Genomic DNA, 23,467 nt, shown 5'->3' with positions numbered 1-23,467 from the left:
CCTGTTGTACAGAATTATAGGGCTCATGCCTCATGAGTGAGGAAATACATTGGTTGTCTTTAGCACAGGGCAGTTTACCGCATGTGCCGACTATGGCACAGCACCTCATCAGCAGTGGCTGCAAACTGTAACATGTAATAGGGAATGGAAATCTTTACAGTGCAGTAAGGTTACATTAATGAATAAATAGTGAGGGCTGCAGGCAGGCTCCTTACCTGGAAAATGAGATGTTTCAGGCATTGCACCTCAGCTGATCAGCACTACAGATTGTGCAACTCCAGCACATGGAGTAGAGCCATGACTTTAGGTTCTGCAGGAGACCTGTGGTGATAATGAGACGTGGGCAGCCTGCTCCTAGGGTGGTGGGAGGACACATGGCTAAGTGGAGCCTGAGCATGGGCGTTAGTGATGTTGCTGAGCAACAAGATGGAGCTGAGACGAGGAGTCTGCTGGTAAGTCAGATTCGCCTGGCTCTGCTGTCATTTAAGTTAGAAATAGATTCAAGTCACGGGAGGACTAGTATTACTACTGGCACAGAACTACAGTACAGCAGATTCCCTGACTAACAGTCAGTGGAAACTTACTCTGTACTAATTTGCAATCTTGATATTGTCACTGAAAATTTGAGTAAATTAAAGTGCAACTGTAAGGAAGGCTGCAACTTGGTTGCCTGCACAGAACCAGCAAAGTTACTTGGTATAAAAGAAAGTTCAACACATTTCACTGTGTGGCTGGCAGAGCTGCAGCTGAAAAGATGAGATAGAGAGGAAAAAAGCCCCAGTACAAATAAAAGCAAAAAAGCAAGAGCCCTGGAAGAAAACTTACTTTTGGAGTAACCTCATAGTGCTCACTCATCACAGATATCATGTCGTAGCTATGAGCCTGCACCTTCTGTAGTGCCCTCCATGCTTCTCATGCTGGCATTGAGCCCATTTAGGTTCTCTCCTGTACATGCACTAAAGCTGCAGGTTTACCATCCTTAGAACAGGTGGTGCACCTTTCTCTGAAGGAGCAGCAGCATAGGCATGCACAAGAAGCAATACCATGCTTTCATTTCAGGGAGCACCAGCAGTAAGGGTTACTTAGAGTTTTATGGTGAGATTTAACTGCCTACTGATAGAAGGATTCGTGTGACAGTGTGCATTCTTCTCTTTGTGGTTGCCTGGATTCAAATCTTTCTCTACATATCTCTGTTTTGACTTGATCAGGGTTCATTTGTGTGGGATTAGCAATAGTTCTGGCTTGAAAAAGAATTCTTGGTTTAACGGTATTGAGCAGTGCTGTGTTGTCACCTGCAGGTGGCAATGTATATTTTAGGAGGATTGGAGAGCAGAGGTTTTTAAATGGGTGTTTCTTATTAGGAATAGTTAGTTTATACCTAGTGACACAACAGAATGCCACAGCTGTAGCCTCCTGATGGCATGCAGATTTTATTTCTTGTTGGCAGTGTTTTCTTGCACTTGCTGTACAACATGTTGAGAGAACCCATTTTGTCTGTTATTGGTGACAAGAATATTAATTAATATTCTAAAGGAATCTGTCACTCATCTGTGACAACACAGTTGCAAGCTCCCTTTGATTTTTTTAAATTTTTTCAGTTCAGGCCTGTGACTGAACTTCTTTAATATGAATGGGTTCTGGAAAATTGCTTTCATGAGGAAAATAAGACACAAAAAATACTCAAGTAAAATTGGTACAAGTAACATTACATCACAAACTGGTGAGGATTAGCCACTGACGAGCCACGTCTGAATACCAGACAGCATGAAAATGGGGAAAGGGCGTTATTTCAAATCAAAACTTCAAAGAAGAGCAAGTAACTGTTTCGTAGAGTACTGTTTGCTGTTTTATTGTTATTGATTTTACCGTTCTTGCTGTTTCTCTATCACATAAGAAATATATGCTTCTTCAGGCACCGGGGTCTATTGTATCTCCCTTTAAATTAGAGCTGTACTGTGATGGTACTGAGTCTTAATACTGGAAGTTTTCTGGCAGAGTTTAGAAGCACAAGAAAACAAATAATGCTTATTTTAATACTCTTATAATTTCAGGCTTGTTGCACTACACAGATGTTTCTTCATCCTAGTTTTTCTGAAGTTGTCTGTTGATTGAGTATTTTTGTTGAGTTTGTTTTTTTATTTTTTCATGACAGGAGTATGCAGTGAACTGTCATGTTATCACCTGGGAAAGAATCCTCAGCCACTTTGATATATTTGCTTTTGGACATTTCTGGGGCTGGGCTATGAAGGCTTTGCTGATCCGCAGCTATGGGCTCTGCTGGACTATCAGCATCACCTGGGAGCTCACTGAGGTAGGCCACCCTTGCATCTTAATTGTAAGCAAATGTATGAGATACGAAGTGTTCTTGCAGGAAGTGTGAATGTTACTAGAAGGATGACCCTAATCCTCAGCACCGGTTTACATTATAAGCCTTATAAATCAGATGCTGAGTAATTGATGCAGTTGAATTAGTAAACAACATCAAGCTGGGTTTCACGTAAGTGATTTATTATTGCTTGAATGGGAGGGAGATCTAGGCCGGGCTGTTGGTGCCATTTGTAATTTATTTTTCTCCTGATCATACTACTTCAGATATTTCCTGATTCAGAGCAACTGTTCTCCTTTTTCACCTGTGATCTACTGTCATGATCCCCTTACCCCACATACAACAGGATTATACATTGTGTATAGTCATGCATAATGTACAAGTGAAATGCAGCTGAGGGTTAACACCTGAATTTATTCTTTAAAATCAGTTTTCTGTAAAGCTTGCTGTCTTGAGAATGCTTGGCTCATCTGACAAAGTATTTATAATTCAGAAATATAGGTAAGTCTAAAATTAAACTTGGGTTTCAAAATACTGCTGCCATGAGTTCCTCTTCAAAACCTGTTTTTCTTCTGTGGCACTGAAGGATATGCTGTTTTCTAAGTTATTTTGAAATTGCTTAAGATTTGGATTTCACAAGTACCCATCTACAAAAAAATAATTTTTCTAGTTATTGTACTCATATTTTTCCTCTGGAAAAGAATGTATTTGGATTTGTTTCACTGATACTGTTATTTTTCATTTGATCATCACACAACCATTGTCTTCAGTATGACACCATATGGGGTGTCTTCCAGTTGTTGAAAGGCAGATTATTGGAACAGACAGTGTATTGGATAAGGTTCAACATATGGATATGTTACCACTACTCAAATGGATTTTTGATGAATTAGACAATTCAGGAGAGTAATTTGAAACCTACAGAAGTTGTCAGGGCAATTACGTAGGGATTTAGCTGTGCATCTCCTGTTAGCATTTATGGATTACAGCTGACTCCCCATTACGAAATGGGAAACTTGGCTCATGCTCCATGCTGTTGGAATAAAGTTGGGATGCAGGCAGACCTTGGCCTCTCATTCTGAGAAGGCAGCTAGCACCTTAGAGATGGTCTGGCTAACACCCCTGCTCTGGGCTTTACTGCCTTACATTCTGTAATTTCTGCTGTCTTTGGCTGGATCTGAGACTTGCAGCCTACTGTCCCTTTGAGGTTAAATTAGTTAAAAACGTGAAAGGGAAACTTTAGCAGGATAATGAACAACATTGTATTGCTTGGGTCCTGAAGAGAAATTCAACTTTTCTTTTTTACAGGTTGAAATTCATATAGCCTTGTCAACGTAAAACAAGTGGTTTTGATACACGTTTGCAAGACTTTTCTAAGGAACTGTCATTGCCAATATCAGTCACTGTAATGTGCTATAAATGGACTAGTATTCATTCTTGCTGTATACAGAAAACATTCTTGTTCCTTTCTCACATCTGATTTTTTCAATATTTTATTTATACATCTGTTAATAAAAGATACTTATTACAAAATCATATCAGTAATCTTCCACAGAAACAGTCTGTGTGCACTAACTGACAAAAGGTTTACTGTTTCCGTGGAGGTAAGAATATTCTTTAATTTGCTATGTGTTTTGTAAGTATCTCCTTGAGTGTTCCAAAGGGACTACTTAACACATGGCTGTCTTGATTTCCAGTCTGTAGCAAAACTTTTCTAATCTGGTTTTTGGGTTGCAGTGATTCTTTTCTTAAAATAAAGTGTACAATTATTTTCTCTTAAAGGAGAGGCACTGAATCCATTTCTATCTCCTGGTAAATTATGTTTATATCTTGTTTTAACTCTGGACTGTTGTTCCCCTCACTCCATCAGTAAAGTCACCAAATGTATCTCTAAGTACATTTAATTGCCTTACTAGTGCCTCGTAGTGATCTTCAGTTGAGTATTCTGAAAGGAACAAATTGCTTCAGAGGTAAATGATTTGTGTGCTTTCCAGAGGAATTCCTGAAGGCATGGGATAGGTTTTGATATATCCAAGTTCTGTCAGCTCTTCAATCTAATGTTGGGGTTTTTCTGGCCTGTCTTCCAGTATCTTCATCATAAAAGTACCTTCATCATTTTAGTGCTTGGGAGAGACCAAACAGGAAGGCAGAGCAGAATGTCCTTTTAAATTCTTGACACATTCTGGATCAATTGTAGCAGCAAAGCTTGTAGAGTCTGAAATGTTGGTGAACTCTTAATCTTTTAGAGTCGCTACATTTAGATGAAAATAATAAATGAAAGATAGAGTTTTGAAAAAGAACAAGTATTTAGTCCTGAACACCAACATGCTTAAGTACTGGCTGTTGTTACAAGTGCATCCATTCCGCTTACTACTGTTGCTTGTTTAGAAAACATACTTCTTGAAACTCTTTAGCAAAAGTACAACAAAGATTCTTTTCAACTTACTTTTAAAGCACAAACCACCTTATTTCCTCCAAGAAATGCAGTAGTTCTGCTTGTTTAATGCATTTCTATGAATGTTCTGTGTATCATCTTTGAGAGGCCAAGAGCTGCATGATATCCTTATATACAGCATAGCTCCAACAGGAAACAGTGAGAAGGAAACCTCTGATGTCTTGTGTGGTTCTGTCCAAGGCCTTCTGAAGTTAATAGAAAGATAGCTGTCAAATTTCAGTGCTTGTGGCTTACATCACTGAAGTATGCTGTGTCCTGAAAAGCTGATTTTTGAATGTGTACTTAAAAGTGAATTTATATGAATTTTGTGCTGTTCCTCACCCAGAATCTCTTTGCTGTATTCTTTAGCTCTTCTTCATGCACCTTCTGCCTAATTTTGCTGAATGCTGGTGGGATCAAGTCATTTTGGACATCCTGCTTTGTAATGGAGGTGGCATCTGGTTGGGTATGGTAGTTTGTCGTTTCTTGGAGATGAGGACCTATCACTGGGCAAGCTTCAAGTAGGTCTAAATTAAAGCTTGATAAACATTATGTTTGATGTTATAATGTTAAATTTATTTCCTTGGGAAATAGACCACCTTCTTTGCATAAGTAAAGTACATGTGGTATAAAAATAGTATGCAATCTACCTGTGCTAACAAGGCTGTAATTTTATTTTAAATGTTAAATATCAATCTCATCGTAATGCTACTGTACAGCATATATTTGTAAATATGACTGTATATATAATTTTCCTTTACAATCTTAAGTTACAAGCATTGATACCAGTGGAAAAATATAAAGTAATAAAGCTATTTGTGTTTTCAGTTAATTTTGTGCTTTGAGGAAGGCAGGGAGCAAACAAAATGGTACTTGTTTTCTCATTATACGTTTTTTAAACTAGATTTGGGCTCACCTTGATGCTGTGTTAGTGTGGCAGTTTGTCAGCACTAGTTGTAATTGCAGAAGAGGTATCAGACTGATTGTACCTGTTCTGTGAATTGCCTTACCCCATTGCTGACCCTCTGAAATAAATGGAGTAATTGCAAAATAAAGAGGTATTTGTTGCATAAAAGGGCAACAGATTGTGACTTAGTAAGTGTCAGTTCCTAGCTGTCCACATGGTTTCTTCCATAGTTTTTAACATCTCTCCAGCCTTCTTCCCAGTTGGTAGCAAGCATGATTATCATAGAATCATAGAATTAACTGGGTTGGAAGAGACCTCCAAGATCATAAAGTCCAACCCTTGATCCAACTCCACTGTGATTACTGGATCATAGCACTCAGTGCCACATCCAACCTCATCTTAAAAACCTCCAGGGACGGTGAATCCACCACCTCTCTGGGCAGGCCATTCCAATGCCTGATCATTCTCTCTGTAAAGAACTTCTTTCCAATATCCAACCTAAACCTGCACATATCGGCACGTTACCAATGGTATAAATGAAACAGGATCAAGGACAATAAATTACCTTGAGAGGTGGAAAAGGAGTTCAAATCTTGACTTCCAGATTTGTACGCTGTGTGAATTTCTGTACTGATTTCTTACTCATCAATTTGTTAATTACTCTAAGCCTTAAGTCTCATTTCAGTTTTCCTTCATTTCCATCAGAGTTAATGGTCCTTCTGTTTTTAGGGAGTTCACTGAAAGTTTAAACAGCAGAATATCTATGGCACAACTAGTCTTCACTGTCTTTGTGGAATGGTTTTTCCTCACATTCTTTTAAATGCATGAGTAGATTTTTTGATCTTTAATATTGAAGTGCTGCATAAAATGAGAAGCTTTTGCTTGGGCCCTTTTAATTTCTTTTTCTCTTTTTTTCATTGAATAAACATAGATCTTAAAGTTTAGAAGGTTCTCTCTAGCCTAAAAGAACACAAGTATCAGAAATATAAAATCTGAGTCTTGTATTTTGTTTAGAAGGGCCAGAGAAATTACCAGGTGAAAACTGAATTCTAGTCCTACTAGTCTTCCTTCAGAAAAAGAAACTGAGTTTTTCTTAGATTCCCTGTCCTTTAGATGTTGTTGCTCATCTCAGTCAATGTTATCAAAAGCAAGACCCAACCAGTAATACATATGTCAGATGAGCCTTCATTAAAATCCCCTTTCAATTTGGAATTTAATAGCTGTCTAGGTTTTAACAGTGCTATCTTACCTCTCCAGGAGGTCCACGTGCATCTCATATCAGAACAGCAGGGGTTATATGTACTGGAAGTGTAGTATTTTTAAACGTGTGGAGCCACCCCTTTATACAATGAATGAATAATGAATCTGACAGATTCTTGAAGGATTGATGTCACTGAGCTCTAGCACAAGGAGTCTTTGGGATAAGAGTAGTGGCAGCATAGACTAGGAAGAAATATCCTCCAGATTTTCCAAGGGGGTTGCAGAATTGCAGTCTTTGTTTCTTTCCCTTGTGGAGAGGATGATTAATATGTTTTGTAGTTAGTGACTGAGGATAGAGAAGGGTGGGCTTTTATAGCAGAATAGCACCCTGACTGAAATGCTTAGTTTCTTAATTCACCCTTGTACATAGTTGTGTCTGTGAAGGTCTCTGCTGTCCATCAAAAAAGTGCGGTTGTTCCACGACATCAGTAACACGGCTCTTGCTTTTTTTTTTCCTTACATATTCCTCGTATTTACTCCAGCCATTCTTTTTTTCTAGGGACATTCACACAACCACAGGGAAAATCAAAAGAGCTGTATTACAGTTCACCCCCGCCAGCTGGACCTATGTCCGCTGGTTTGACCCAAAGTCATCATTTCAGAGAGTGGCTGGAATCTACCTTTTCATGATCATTTGGCAGGTAAGAAATGAATTCTGTGGTATCAAAGCTGCCATCAGCTCAGTTACTTGTTGGCTGTGTTAGCCTAGAAGATATTCTAATGCAATGTAGGTCTGTCATTGAAATACACAATTAAATGAATTGATAGTACACAATGGGTCAGGATATTGCTCACAGGAGTTACATGATAGTTCATGAGTGTAATTACAGAACCTGTGGAAGAACCCAAATGTTACAGATCGCTGTACAAGCCATCAGATTGCTCTTCCCAATTGATACAGTTTTAAAAACTGCTAAACAGTGGGGGCTTGAGATAGTGGATTTTTAATTTATTTTGGTTTTGTTGTGTTGATGATTGGGGGATTTTTTGGTTGTTTGTTTTGTTTTGTGGTTTTTTTTACTTTCCCATTGACTGGTGAATGGATCAGTGATGCTCACAATACTGGCCTTCATTCTATTATATGTCCCAGTTGCTTTGGTACTTCATCATGAAAATAAAACTAAAACTTTTTAAAATTTTTTTCTTTACTAATTTAGTTTCTAAAAGGAGTTTTCAATTTTTTCTTTTTAATATATGATCTCTTCTGCTTCTTTCCCAAAATTGCCTTGGTCATTCATACCTGATTTAGGATATGAAAGTTTTCAGAAGACCTCTGCAGTGTGAATGAGTGTCTGGTCCCTTAATGTGTTTCTGGAAAGATAGCAAATACTTTCATAATGGTGTCTAGGGGAGAATACTGTTTTTTTTACTTGTATATTCCTTGCTTGTCCTAGAGCAGGAGTCCTAGACTCTTTAAATGTTCAATCTAACTAGCAGGGTTATAGTAGAGCATAAATAGTTTTCCTTCCATGTTTTAGTTTCCGTATTATTATCTTTGCACATTTTCTGTACTAATTCATTAGGAGTTCTGTAAGTTGAATACTATTAACCACCTTTTTTTTTTCCCTAGCTGACTGAATTGAACACATTCTTTTTGAAACATATCTTTGTGTTCCAAGCAAGCCACCCTTTAAGCTGGGGGAGAATTCTCTTCATAGGAATCATTACAGCACCCACTGTAAGGTAATTTTTTTGATGAAGTGCTTTTTTCTTCAGTTTAAAGCAGTTTAACTTCTAGGCATCCAAGAATTGCATATAGTTTGTGAATAAGTATGGCACATTTCAAGAAATTTATGCTTTTGCCACCATGAAAAACAAAACAATCGTAATTTTTCAATAAAATGTGTTTTCTGACAAGTGAACTGAGGTAAAATGTATATAAACAACTGTGTTGCCATAGGGGTACAGAACTAATCTGTTCCATCTTCTATTCCATAACACCTCCCTGTTTTGTGAGTTAACTGTGTACGTTATCCTTGAGGACTGCATGTGAAAGTATCCAAGTTAATGAGTCAGGTGCTCACAAAAGTGTTGAGATGGAAAAATAGAGCTATTTTGTTTTTCTAGCTCCTTACTATGTCAGTCTACAGGAAATATTAGTGTGTTAAAAGAAAGCAGTAGCATATTGCGAGAACAGAACAGTATATATGCTGCATTAACAGCTGTATAGAAACATTAATCTGCTTTTAGTCATGCATGTGATTTCATGTTATTATCAGAGTACCTTAATTTTCTCTTCTTTTCTCGTGCCGTAGTTGGCAGTAGACAGAATGCACACAAATCTGAAGTTAGAGGCAGAGAATCACATTAAACCTGTAAGCTCTTGTGTAGGTGCACTTTTAAGGGGTTTTTTATGGCACTTGCACGCCTGTGGAAGTCTTTATTCTTTAGCAATCCTTGTATTGTTGGAATAATAACACTTGTCTTCCTCATATATCAGTGGAAATCAGAGACTGGGAAAAGAAACTTTGGTTCCACTTCTTTGTATTTCTGCTCTAGAAATTCTTAAAATTCCAGATCATAAAGACTAGGGCAGAATGGTCCCCAGATTGTTTTCAAAATAGTGAGAAATTCTACTGTTTTTGAGAGGAAAATATGCTGGTGGTTAGACCACTCAAACAGGATATGGAATAGCCATATTCAGTTTCTTTGAAGACTCAAACCCACATCTTTCAAGAAAATGCAATTGTTAATAAAGACAAACTGTGGAAAAACTGGGGGATTCTCTAATTCTTTCAAAGCTGTTGCACTTTGCCCATAAGAATTGGAGATTCAGTGGAGAAGCAGGAAACAGATTTGTTGCTTTGTTAGCCTACTAGTTTGGGGACTTTCCCAGTCCTCAGTCTCAGGGTTATTTTCTGTGTTGTTTCAAGCTATTTGATCTGTGTGATAATCTGTCCCACTGGAACTGAAGCCATCTGGTAGACATCCAAAATGACTGCATGTGAATTTAACCATCAGCACTTCATTTTCAGTATAGATACATCTGTAACATAAAGTTGTTTTCTAAATGTAATGACTCTGCGGTCTTTCAACTTCACTGAAGAATTCTCTTGCTTCCCTTCTCAGGCAATACTATGCGTACCTCACAGACACACAGTGCAAGAGGGTGGGAACTCAGTGCTGGGTGTTCGGGTAAGTGTTCTTGCTGCATTCTTGGAGCACTTGGATAAGTGCTAAGTATGGGTCCAGCACAGGAACAGGCTTTCCATGAAACCAGTCCTTGTCTTGTGTTGGTTTTGATTTTGCAAGTTCAGAGGAGAGGAAAACTATGAATTTGGAGGTAGAACATGGGAGAAGTGATGGAATGAGTAAGGAGAAGAACAGAAGGAAGACTGGATAAAGGTAGGGGCTCCTTCAGAGTAGCATTGGCCTTGCTACCCGTATTCTCAGTCAGGTGAGAAGGATAGAGCTTTTGCCTCTACAGCTGGTTGTACAAGTAATGTTTCCCTGGCTGTCACAGTGGGCATTGCTGCAGTTAGCAGAATCACAGCAGAAGACAGTGAAACAAACCGCAGTGATCAACTGTTTCTGTGGAATGGTGCTGTGAGCAATGGTTACCTTGGCTACAATCTCTTTGTCTCTTGGAGCAGACCTTTAAATGAAGAGTTTGCATGATTGCTTCTGGTGAGAACTTCCTTCTCTAGATGGCTTGACTAAACCGTAGTGTTCTGGAAACCTGAAGCTTATTTTTTACAATGCTACTGTAGCATTGTAAAAGCTTCTAGTGACCAAGCAATGCAGTAGTGTCCCTTTTGATTTAGGACTTGGAAAGATCCTAAATTATATCTTAAAGAAAAAAGAAAAATTAAGAAACTATTCAAGAAGCTAATTTCTGATGGTAATGATTTTAATTTAAAATAGCCATTTCATTCTCTTTGTCAAGATTAGTGTATATCTTATTTCCAGAGTTGTCTGAATGATCTTCATGTTTTATAGAAGAGTCTATTACTGTTTTAAATTGGAATGACATTACAGTGAGTCATAAAATACTCATATCTAGTTTAGAAACAGTGCTTTGGCAAACTTATCTCACTTTTACTGTTTGTTCCTAAAACTAACATCCTTAAGACTGTGTTGGGCTGGAAGGCATGTTTCCACATGCTCTACAGCAGTCTAAAGAGTGCCCCTTTCTCAACATTTAGTTAAGTTCAGAGCACAACTTGCTGCAATGTAATGGAAGGAATTTCTAGTCTTTCTATAAATGTACCCTGGAGACCATAACATGTCTCCTTGGGCTTGTCTGGCCTTAAATATTCATCTCTTTCACTGAGTTATCACCTTCCTTCTTCGTTGATGGTCAGACTGGATGATATTAAAAGTCTCTTCCAATCTGGATGATTCTATGATTCTCTGATTCCTGAATGGATCTGTTACTGTCTTCAACTCATGACTGTAACGTCCAGGGGACATTGAAAAGGAAATTCTGTTCTTGTTTAGTTTTAGTACTAAAGATAACTAATTAATCACACAATTAATATGACTACCTAATATGCCGATAGAAATTCTCTGTTGGTGTATGAGTATCCTAGCAGTTACTGATCAACTGTATTAATATTTTGCAGATATGCATTTGAATATAGATGGCACTGAAATATGTGTTTAAATTATTTAGAAATTGAGATGTTTATGTGGGAAAGGACATTTTTTCGACTATATATGGTAATTTTAGAGTCTTACAGAAGACACATTTTAAACAATTTTATCATTTTGAGGGAAGAATTTTCAAGTTATGCTTTAAAAAGAAAGGAAGATGGACTTCCACTTCATCCAAAGGAAAGAATGTAAATATATTATTTTGTAAACTGAAGGGTGAATGTTTGCCTTGTGGCTCTGAAAAGTTGTTAAGGATTACAGAAACCATCATCCTCGGTTCAGAGTTCTCACTGAACACATTAATGTCATATGTGTCGATACGCAGATGCCCAAACATGTCTCTACGATCGCATAAGAACCACAATAGAATATTCACCCACAGTCTGATCTGCTAGTGGGAAATGTGTATGGAATAAGTATTCTCCTTAATACTGCTTGCTTCTGTAATCTGATTAAAAAAACAGAGCTGTGCTGAGTTCCTGTTGTTTGCTGAAAAAGCAGAAATTTTCAAGTAATTTAATTATCTAGAATATAATTTCTGAAGCAATTAAAAGCAAGTATGTAGAATATTCATATATGTGGTGACCAAGGCACACTTCTAAAGGCACAAATTGAATTCTTAACAGCCTAACCATGGAAATAATTAAAATTAGTACCTTTTATTAGTACAAAGCTGTTTCTTTTCAACTTGACATACACTAAAGCATCACTCTTGATAAATAATATAAGGCATGAAGAAGGCCAATGCAACAGCCCTGCTGCAATTTTCATTCATTCAAAAACCATTTTTATTAAGATGAAGCCTTCCAAAAAGGAATATCTATTAGGATGTTACTAGACCATTTGGATTGAATAAAAACTTACTGTCTTTAGTTCTAACAAGTATTCTCATCACCCTTCAGTAGAACATTAACACTTTTCACCTTTCACAGCATTCTTCTGTTTTTGATTTACCACTTCATAAACTGTAATTGCTGTCCCATTGTACTGTGTGCTTAACTCAAGTATTCTTGACAGAAATAACAGCAAGAATGTATAAATGCCAGACAAACAACTGTATCATTTTTGAGTTGTTATTGAAAGTACTGTATTGTTTTGTTTATACCTTTGAGTATATTGCAATCCTATGTTTGTTTCCTTTGTTCCACACCACTTTTTGGTGGTAGTCTTTCTGTTCCCACTGCTGTAGTATGGTTTAATGATTTGTTTTTTACTCTGGAGCTGAATCAGTAAGAATAATATAAAACCAAGAAAGCAAAATAGTCGATGACCCAACAGAGTAACACTGCTCTCAATTTTTTTACTAATATGCACTTCATTAGTTTTTAGTGTTAATCAGTTGGGTGTTACTTCCACAGTTGTAAGTTTTGGCCCCACTCATCATGCTGCAAATCACATTAGACAGTGCAGAGAAAGCTCTCATTTATGGTGCACCAGGACCATCTCTGCAATACCAGTGGTTTAATCAAGCACATGTCTTTCCTCCTCCTTTCGTGGGAGGAAACTGGGTCGTCTCTGACAGGTAGTAGTGCCATTTTTGGGAACTCCCTGGTTTTGGAGAGTGCTGGTAGGAAATATGTCCTGCAGTATCAAGCCTGGGAGACTGGAACACTTCACATGATGTTAAGTGTGTCTGCACATGTGTGAGGAGGAGTGTTCGTGCACTGATCGTATGTACGACCTTAACGTCTCTATTGAACAAGTTAAGTGTTAAACTTCCATGAATTTAATAGTGTTTTTCATAATTTGCTTCAGATTGAGACAAGTAGTTTTTCTACACTTTTGCTGCACCAGTCACATTTCTACTCTCGTATTTGTTAAATGTATCTGATTTTGTGTTCAAGAGCTATACAAGCTAAATTTATTTCCATGGCAGGTGATGGAAGCTTTGGATTCATAACTCCGTGTTCCACACCAAGTGGTGGACAAGCCTCTGTAGCTTTGAACCTGAAAAGGAGTGCTGACAGGGAGAGAGATGGAGATACTTTTTTTATTCTTTCAGTGTCAGAGAGGAAAGTAAAAACTGAATTTTTTTGCTCTCACATTTCTCCCTAAATCCTCTGATGCTTAGTGGACCTGAGTTTACAGATAAACCATAGCAAATGCATGAATTATCAAAGAATTTGAAATGTTGTTTCTTATGAGTTTTCTCATCAAAATCCATGTGAGGCAAGCAAATTTAGATTTCTAGTAAATTTACATCCAGTAGAGAAATAACACAAAGCATAGTCTAGTTGATCCATCAAGGAAGTCTGTTGGATGTTCAGCATGGAAAAGAAATTTATATCTGGTGAGAGCTGAAGCACAATGGTGATAGGTACAAATTCTCTGCTATTGGCACACGCTCCTGCTTGTTCCCTGGAGCCCCACAGAACAGTAAACTTCCAGTTCGTGTGTGCTGTTTATGCTGAAAAAAGTATAGAAGGAAAAAGAAATTTCTCAAAAAATTTCGGTTAATGGTGGTGTCAGGGAGGTGTGTGCTCACTAGAGGGTAGTGCTTGTTTAGCGCTGACAGTCTGGGGTCTTGGTTGTGATCACATGAGTTAAATCTTTAGTGTTTGTAACCACTCTCCCCTGTGTTTCATTTATCCACAGGGCTATTGCTTTCCTTGAAGCTATTGTGTGCATAAAGTTTGGACAAGATCTTTTTTCCAAAACACAAATACTGTATGTTGTGTTTTGGCTTCTCTGTGTGGTAAGTGAGATTCCTCATGTGAAACATAAAGCATGAGAAAAGCATTGAAAGCATCTAAATAGCTTCCTCTGGAACATTGGCAGCAGGGGATAATTGTGGGGAAATGCTGGTAAAGAGCTCTGTACATGTCCTGGAAAAAGCAAATACTGTATTGCTTAGAGCTCACTTTGAAGGGACTAGAATAACTTATTTTCTTATTTCTTGAAACAGCAGAGTATAGTGACTTGACTAGTGCTTGACAGTGAAACAAACTCTAGTTTTAGGATGCTTTATCCTAATGAGGGAAGGTGTCAGTTCAACTGAGCCTAACTTTGGTGGTGCTTGCTGTAGTGCCTGCTGGAAGCGAACAGGAGTTAATGGATAGTGCTAATAAGTAATGTGTGTTGTGTCACACTGAAGTCTTACAAGTACATAAACAACCCTGCTCTATTAGGCAAATCATTCGCACTCAGCCCGTAACTTTCTGTACTTCAGTGTGATTACTGCAAATGCAGCATGAAATGCCCATTTTATAACAGTAAATGGATGTTTGTCTTGCCAGACTTGTAACTCTGATGCCAAACGCATTTTTTATGGTCAGTGAAGAATAAGGCATTTATAATGGGCTGACAGATAAATACTTCTCCCTTCTAGTTGGGAACACAATTTAAACAGGTGATGGGGAGTCAGAATTTATTGTTCTCTTATTTAGCATGTTAATTTTATTCCTGAAGCTTCAGAAGAGAAAAGTATTGCATTGTTTCCCGGATCAGAGCACCACAAAAGCAAACATGTAGCCTAGCATGAAGTATGGGGTAGGGAGAAGGAGAGCTCATTTTTCTCCTAGACTGGTTGTTCTTGATAATATAAGTACAAGTGCCTACTGACTGCTTTGGTCAGGGTGTGGGCAGAAATCATGCTGGCACTGTGAGTGATCTGTATGTATTTTCATGCTCCTGTTGAGAATTGGTCTGCATACCCCATGGTGGCAGAATCCATGGGTACCTTGAAGTTGAAGCACGAGTCTTACTCATCTGACAAAAGATACAGGGAGAAACAGAGCATGAAAATCTGAATGTGAAATCTCCAGGGACTCTGAGACCTTGAACCAGCAAGGAATTTTGAAAAAGTTTTACAGATTATTTTTTTCTTTTTCTTCTCCTCCCTTGTTTAGGCCTTTACAACTTTCCTTTGTCTGTATGGTATGGTTTGGTATGCAGAGTACTACGGCCACCGAGAAAAGGTACTTAAATTAAAGAAGCCTGGTGTTGTTTTATAACAGTTAAAACTGCAAAGCTCCTAAATATTAGAATTCTTTACCAGAGCTACTATAAATGGGGATGAGGGGGGGATGGTCCAGAGTCTAACTGAAGTCAATAGAAAGAGCTCTGAATTCAGCAGGCCTTGGACAGATCCCAAATTACACTGTGGTTTCTAAAGAATGCTGTCCTCTTAGTTGCTCAAAATGAGGCTGTAATTTTAGGAAAGCGTTCAAGGATGAATGGTTAGTTAATGTTCCCATTGTACAGGTGGAATGCTAGGGGAATATTAAGAATACGTGGTTACACAACAGATCACATGGCAAGTGGTGAGTTCTTATTGTATCATCTATTTTGTACCTTCTAAATAGGAAGGGAAAAGTCTGAAGTACTGTATGAATGTTTTATGAGGACTTCTGCCACAGTTTAAGTTTACAAGTCCAATACTGATCACAAGAACCATCAGCATCCTAATGACACGTGTCCTTGTTTTTGCAGACCTTGTCAGAAAGTGAAGACAGTCCTTACAGTCCAGATGCTTCCTGGCTTCATTCTAAATTCACCACAGGTATTGGCACTTTTGGAGCTATACTCTTGAAATGGTAACATTAAGGCTCAACACTAGAAAATGAGGCTTGAGAAACTTACCTAGAAAACAGCTGGACTTATTTTAATATCCCTGCAGGAGCTATGTGGATAAATCATCTGCAAAGCTATTTTGCTTTACTGCCTTTTTTATTCTAACTCTTGGAAAAGTATTTTTTAATGAATCAACTGAATTTTTCTGCTGTTACTCCAGGTAATTCTTGTAGGTTTTGGGCATTATGCATTTTGTAACTGTTTTGGACAGGTTTTCTCTCTGAACGTTTCATGTTTGATTTGAAACATATTAATGCGAATTGTGCTTTTATTTCTGCCTGTTAAGAAACAGTCAAGAATGTGCCCAGGAGCTTGTGTTCTTACTGACACTTGCCTAGTCAGTGCAGTGCTGATGGTCATAAACAGCTTTCTCTATACTAAGCAAAGGCAGCCTCCTTTTGACTTCTTTTCCCTGCACTAGAGAAGTCAGTTATCTGCCTCCTCGTTTGGCTCTTTAGTGTGGTCTTGCTTATTCAAACCTGGAAGTTATCTCTGTCAGAGTTTATGCTCCACGTGTTTGTATCATTAAAAATATTTCTTGTTCATCACATGCTTGCAAAGCACCTACAGCAGAGCTTCTTTATATTTCATACATGGTTTTTCTGGATGTTTATTCTCAGTTTAGTAGATTTGTGGACTTCTATATTTTTGAGAAAAATTACTTGCACTCAAAATGTTCTTCCTGTATATGTTTGCTGCAGAAATCTGGCCAAGCTAGTCTTTCTCTGACCTCCTGTTACTTCATGAATTACAAACTTCAGCCTCTTTCACATTTTGGCTTTGATTTCTTCTTTTGGTCCCCTCTGTCTCCCTCTGTTTTCTCAGTGTCAAACATAGCCTGTCATATGAAAACCTGAAATGTACTTTTGCAAGGACCTGTGACAGTGTTTACAAAGTTCTTAATTTCTAATAGTAGTACCTGCCACTAAGAAAAATGTGGAAGTTTAATTATTGATGTGATTTTTAAACGGAAAATGTTTCACCACTGTGTTCTGCTATAGCAAACTTCTGATTTTATGTTTTTTTTGGTGGAGGAAGAATTTTACAGGAGTCTTAAGAATTACTTTTTAAAAAAAATATAGGCCACTAGATGGAGTACAAGTATCAACAGTTTGTATTAGCCTGAAATAATCCATACTGTAAACACTGTAGCTCTCAAAGGCATTACTGTCTTTCAGAGAAGAGCTTGACAGTGTCAACTATATGTATAATAAAAAAGTATTTCTTTCTCAGCAGGTGCTGACAGTAGTCCACCAAAACATTCAGTCAATAGTGAAAGCCACTCATCTAGAAGGAGGAATCGGCACTCCAAATCAAAAGTATCAAATGGAATTGGCAAGAAATAAGAATGGTCTCTGAAGACTTCCTACAGTGTGACCAGAGGTCATGAAGATCAGACACGGCTCTGAATTGCCAAATGGAAGGTGGATTTTTAAATTAAAAAGTTTAAAAAGGGGGAAGTTGAAGAAAAGGATGATGAAGATGGAGCCACCAGTGTAGTGCAGATAATTGCCTGCTGATACTTGCCATTCACTGATGTAAATCTTGTTTCTTCAGCATGTGGCACCAAAAGCTCATGAAGGGTGTGCTGGAAAAAAAGTGTACTTTTGTCATAGGAGGTACACCCTATTTTGTGTTCAGAAGTTGCAAGTGCATTTTAATATCTTAGTTGAGGACTTAAACACAAAGGTTAGTAAACTGATAGTTGGCATGGTTGGTTAGATTTTTGTTTGTTTGTTTTGGTTTACTGTTTTTGTTGTTTTCTACAAGAGTATGGAATCCTTTGACTAAAAGCAACCCTGCCCTTCTTTTTGAGTGTCACAACAAAACTTCTCCATACAACAGTTAGTAGAAGCAGTTACTTGTTCCATACAACAGTTAGTAAAAATTTCATGTCCAGGTTTCTTGTAAAGCATATGAAATTGATATTCAGGGTTTTTTTGTTCTGTACTGTCCTTCTGCTTGATTGATACATTTTCAATTTCTTCTGAGTTTTTAAAATACATATATAAAAACCTGCTCCATAGTAGAGGGACATGCCTCCTGTACTGACTCCTCAGAGACAGATGTCCTGTTATTTCATTGGTTTTCCTCCTTTACGTGCAGTGTGTTTTGCCTTTTCAAGTGTAAATATGTCATTTTCTCAGCTGTGCCACATTGTGTACAATGGTCCTTCCCACTCCCTTCTTTTGCCTCCATCTCAGCTGGAACCAGAAATCCCATTGTTTTCAGACTGGTATCAGAAACTGCTTTGAAGGCTCAGATGCCCCACTGAGCTTGGTGATAAGGCAGTTTTTTTCTGAAGCTGAATTGCTTATTATCTCCATAATTATTTGTGAAGACTTGCTATAGTCTTTGGTGCCTTAGAGGCAGCATGAGGTAACTGTGATATAATACCCCATTGCTTTGGTGTTTCCTATCATGCATCAGACACCCAGCAGAAAGTTGTTCTTTCTTGCAATTTTGGAGGTTTCTTTTCTGAGGGTTGTGTGAGGTTTACGTTTTATCTGGGTGTTGTTTTGTTGCCTTTTTTTTTTTTTTAATGTATTAATTCTGACACTTGGCAGTGTATAAATCTCCAACAGTGAATGTAGTTATTAAGTCAAGAGGTAAACAATCATGAGCAATCAGTTCCTGTATTAAGTTATGCAAATGTTTTTGTGCCAATTAAATTTTGGGATTCAAGGTGTTTAGAGGGGTAGATAGCTTAAGCAAGGATAAGTAATACCCATTAATTACTTAGTCTTTATGTGAAAATGGGATTTCCTTTTTCTTTGAATAATATTACTGTGATTTGCCACAGGCTAAGTACTAAAAAAAAGATGCAGCAGAGAGTTTATACAAGTGTATGATACTGTAAATAGAAAAAAGTATCCTGTGTAATCCATCAGTTCCTATGTGCCATAGATTATCAATGTTTTCAATGCACTTAAATGTTGCTGCTGAACTCCTCAGAGGCCTTTCATTTCCCACCCTTCTCTTCAATCAAACATAACTGTACAACTTGGAAAGTAACACAGTAGAAGCTGCAATATCATCATTGCTACAGTGACATTAACTGCTACATGAGAAAAATGTAAGGAAGATTTTCAGGCTCTCCTACAACTACTTGGTTTTCATTCATGCTATAGCAGTTCCACATATTGCCTTCCTGTTCACAATGTACTACATATTGATGAATGTATCTGTAGATTTCTTTGGATACTGAGACTTACTACTTTTTTATTTCCTTGGCTAATAACTCAGTCTGTGTAAGACTGAAAAATGGCATTGTAAATTTTCTATTGATTCAATACCAAAGCAAGAGATTTAAAGTCTAATGGTTTAGATATTTCAAGTACTGTGGTTTTCAAAGGTGAGAGTCTGTTTTGTACTTGTAAGGTGTATACACACCAAGTATGTATGCAGAGCTTACATGTGTAAGCACGTGCTGAAGTACCATATTTACTTGCCTGTGCGGACAAACATATATTTTGTAAACGCAGACCTGGTGCTCACACTGCTGAACTGCACCCTAAAAATATTGGAAAGGCTAATATGAAGTGTCATCTTGTTGGAAGCTGACCTCTGTATACTGTTATGACTGCTTGGCCTTGAAGAAATGTTGTTTGACAACACCTTTAAAGATATTTCCAATTAAGTCTTTATACTTTAATTTTTTTGTGTTTGATTGGTTTTTTTGGTTGGGTGGTTGTTGGAGTTTTTTGATTGGGTTTTTTTTGTAGTTTGTTTGGTTTGGGGTTTGTTGTTTTGTTTTATTTTTACTTTAAAAGAGGGATGGCTAGGGAGAGGTGAAACTTAAGTAAACTATTCAAGTACTGCTTGGAAAATGGCACTTTGTCTCCTCTATCATAGTTCTGGCTGGAATTCTCACAAGTCCTCCACTGACTGACAACTGTATTTTCAGCCCATCATTTTGGACGTGAGCTTTACACTGGAAGGCATTAGAAAGGTGCTTTTGATCACTGCTGTAAAACTAGTGATCTCAGTTTTATCAGTTACTGTGCTATTGCTGAATTGTGTATTTGTGTAACACCTATAATGACAAATCACTGAGCTGTTTAACAACAAACATCCATGTATGAGTTCTGCTGCTTGAACAGTATTTGGCAACAGTCATGGATGTGCTGTCCTGTTTTCAACTACTTGTTCTGTCACAGCCACTCATTCCTACTTTCCTGCTTCTAATGTTCCTTCCTTTCCCTGTCCTCTGGTGATCTCCCCTGCTGCTATGGAGAGATCGAAATTGGCTCTCCAGAGGCTGACCATCAGTGGTGGCAGTCATTGAAGGGAGGCTAATTCAAGGCAGGGTGGTGTAAGCAGAGGGTAGTGGCAAGAACTTTTAAGCAGTGGATTAAATAAAAATGGAAAGTTTTAAAATGCAGGTGTACAACGAACTAGAGCTAGCCTTGAGTACTGAATTCTAGTATTAAAGTTGCTGCATGGATCATACACCACATTTAATTAAATATTTGAAGTGTGATTTCAACCAATTCTTTTGTTACTCTTCTGTGAAGATCATAATTTCATGTTCCAGCTGTTAAAACTTTAATATTTTTTACTTTGTTATCACAAGAGGACACAGATGTTGCCACATATTTAATAGTTTTTGAATAGAGTTGCTCTGTATTGATTGCAAAGTATTGTATTTTGCAATAATTGAGTAAATCAACCCATGTCACCAATATGTGTGTTTGTCTGTACCTGTAAGGCATATGAAATGATTACATACTGCTTTTAGAAGCTGTTATGTTTTATTCTAAGTAATTGCATTCTGACAAATACAGTGGTTCTTGAGCAGCTTACAGTGCACTCTAAGGTTTTGCTGTCATTTATTATTTCAGAGCAGCAGATCTGACAATATGAACAGTTACATTACCCCTTCTGAAGTTTTTCTAGTATACAGGATAAGTTCTTGTCTTAATTATTCTTTCTGGATTTGTTTTACTCTTGCATGGGAGAGCTGAGTTGCAAGACGTTCTCATGGCAGACCTTCAAAGAGGAAGTGAGACCTCTTGTAGAAGACCTGTAAGACAGGCTAGTGGAAAGTAAACTTTTGCCAGTATAAAGGTGTTATTGAGTCTCAGAAACACTTTGCCTTGGGTTTTACTGCTAGCACAGTTTCCACAACAGCAGTTTCCAAGTTTAATACCTAAAACCTATTGTGAGCTGGTGATTGCTTCTCTGCTGTTGGCACTGACCTGTTGTCTACTGTGTAAAGCAGCACAGCTTTCCCTTTCTTCCTCAGTTCCTTCTCTATACCGACATTGAATACTGGGATTTTCTGCCTTTCTGGGAAGGGCTTTTCTTCAACATGACTTATCTTTTTGAATACTGATTTATAGAGAGCCCATAAATTCTGAGGTTGTAGTAAAAATCAGGAATAGCCAGAACTTAAGCTTGTTCATTCCCTGGGAAAAAGAGCTAAGAGGTAATTGTTCAGCTTGTAAATCTCTTCTGAAGGGTGAGAAAATACCTGATTAAACAATTTGTAAGAGCCACCCCTCTCACAGAACACTTCTTACTACATTGAGTCATAGAAATATGCTGAGTTGGAAGGGACCAATCAGGATCATTGAGTCAAACTCCTGGCCGTGTGCAGGGCACCCCAAGAATCACACTGTGTGCCCGAGAGTATTGTCCAAACACTGCTTGAACTCTGTCAGGCTTGGTGCTGTAACCACTACTCAGGGAGCCTGTTCCTGTACCCAATCACACCCTGTTCCTGATATCCAACTTAAACCTCCCCTGACTCAGCTTCATGCCATTTCCTTGACTTCTGTCACTGATCATGAGGGTGAAGAGATTGATACCTTCCCCTCTGCTTCCACTTGAAAAATGTACTCCTTTGTAAGCATTGGGCTCTACTACATTTGAAGGATCAATCTTTTTTTTGTATCTCAGTAGTGGGTGGAGCTCTAATATCCTGACACAGCAGGGCCAAATGGGCCAGATGGCTTCATTTCTACTCAGTTGCCCTGTAACACAACTTGCATGCTATTTAAATCATGTGATTTGACACAGGCTGGAAGCTGGAGACAAAAGCTGGCATCATAGCGATTGAAATAGATATTGGTGTCCATGCCTACTTTGGTGTCCGCTCACATTCAACTACATCCTACTAACATGTGCAGGGTCCTAAGAACATTCCTGTGCCACTGTGTTCCCACAGTTTTGGAGCACTATAAAGACTACACAATTAGGTTTAACCAGAGGTTTCGGAGCTGATTTTAAGCCTCGTATGCTCAAAATACCTGCTACAGTACTCTGGCTCCCTCTCCCTGCAGGTCTGGTCTGCCTTCTTATCTAAACCACAGTTCTGTTCTCTGGAGACCTGTTAGGGCCAGGTCCTAATTCAGCAAATTAAGGTAGTTACCTTAAAGTGGAAATGTGTTTTGAACAAACACCTGCCCACATTACTCACTTTGCATTTGCTTTTGAACGGTCAGGAATTGGGGATGAACCTCATTACTTAAAGAAAGTACGACTAAAAAACCACAAGCTCTTCATACGCTGGGCTGAAAAGCACAAGAACAACCAGACTCCTGGCTTATGCCCAACAAGGTGCGTTGTCTGTTATCTTTATACCTGTTCAGTCATCTGTCAGTGCTGTGTCTGTGGCTGCAGGTGCACCTCAGGTGCCTTCCCCTGTGCTGGTTTCATGTGCATGAGCCCCTTCTGAAGCCAGTCCATAGTCAAGCTCTGCTGCTGCCAGGTTTTTTTGGAGTAAGTGAGAGTTCTATGTATAAACCACAAGGCTGGCTCTAGAAACCCAGTTTGGGTCTGGAGAAAGTACTTTTAATGTTATTTTTTGTTCTTGTTTCTGGACAATTCTAGACCTGCTGTTGCTTTTGGCAATATACAGTTTGGTATACGTCTCCAGAACATCACAAAGAGCAGATCCTGCACAAGTCTGTCATGTTTTTCTCCTCTCTGTTCACTTTAGACAACTGCTCAGTAAAATTCATCAAGTTCCCTCATACTCTAAAGATGAGTCCAAGTCATGGTTATCTCAAAGGACTTTTGAAATTTTGGATATCAATTTTTATTTCCAGCTCCATCCTGTGTCTTTAATTTGGACTTTATCTTCTTGTGTTTCCATCGTCTCTCAACAAAAGACCAGAATTGGTCTCTCATGCTTGGATGCTTTCTCTCACAGAGGAGTAGTCGGGCCCTTAACAGTCTAAATTATACTATGGTAAGACCAAGAGAGTTTTTACTTCAATGTAGGAAAAAAAGAAAGTGTGGGAAAGAATGCAAATTGTAAACATTAGATTCCTATAATCAGCAGCAATGTAATTGCCAGACTATGCTAAGGATACACATGGGCTTAATTTTCTTCGTTTTCGAGGATCTCAGTTTGCTGATGATC

The 23,467-nt window shown here is 38.2% G+C and overlaps 1 protein-coding gene across 2 annotated transcripts in view; it reads left to right on the top strand.

Moving 5' to 3' along the window:
- The window catches only part of PTDSS1 (phosphatidylserine synthase 1), a 31,079-nt gene extending 10,177 nt beyond the window's left edge, over positions 1–20,902 (top strand). Inside the window, exons 5-13 of one of the 2 annotated variants that reach the window (XM_050325879.1) lie at positions 2,153–2,311; positions 5,130–5,281; positions 7,427–7,568; positions 8,498–8,610; positions 9,997–10,062; positions 14,119–14,218; positions 15,372–15,440; positions 15,955–16,024; positions 17,332–20,902. In XM_050325879.1, the coding sequence (XP_050181836.1) occupies positions 2,153–2,311; positions 5,130–5,281; positions 7,427–7,568; positions 8,498–8,610; positions 9,997–10,062; positions 14,119–14,218; positions 15,372–15,440; positions 15,955–16,024; positions 17,332–17,441 (981 nt within the window). In that variant the 3' untranslated portion in view covers positions 17,442–20,902. Of the gene's footprint in view, positions 1–2,152; positions 2,312–5,129; positions 5,282–7,426; positions 7,569–8,497; positions 8,611–9,996; positions 10,063–14,118; positions 14,219–15,371; positions 15,441–15,954; positions 16,025–17,328 lie in introns of both variants that reach the window. The other variant, XM_050325868.1, reaches the window with a different exon arrangement.
- Positions 20,903–23,467: the final 2,565 nt, after the last annotated feature.

This window comes from Myiozetetes cayanensis, unplaced genomic scaffold (genome assembly GCF_022539395.1).
Source record: "Myiozetetes cayanensis isolate MyiCay16 unplaced genomic scaffold, myiCay2020 scf1, whole genome shotgun sequence".
NCBI classification, from domain to species: Eukaryota; Metazoa; Chordata; class Aves; order Passeriformes; family Tyrannidae; genus Myiozetetes; species Myiozetetes cayanensis.
This window is presented reverse-complemented; position numbering and strand designations above follow the sequence as displayed.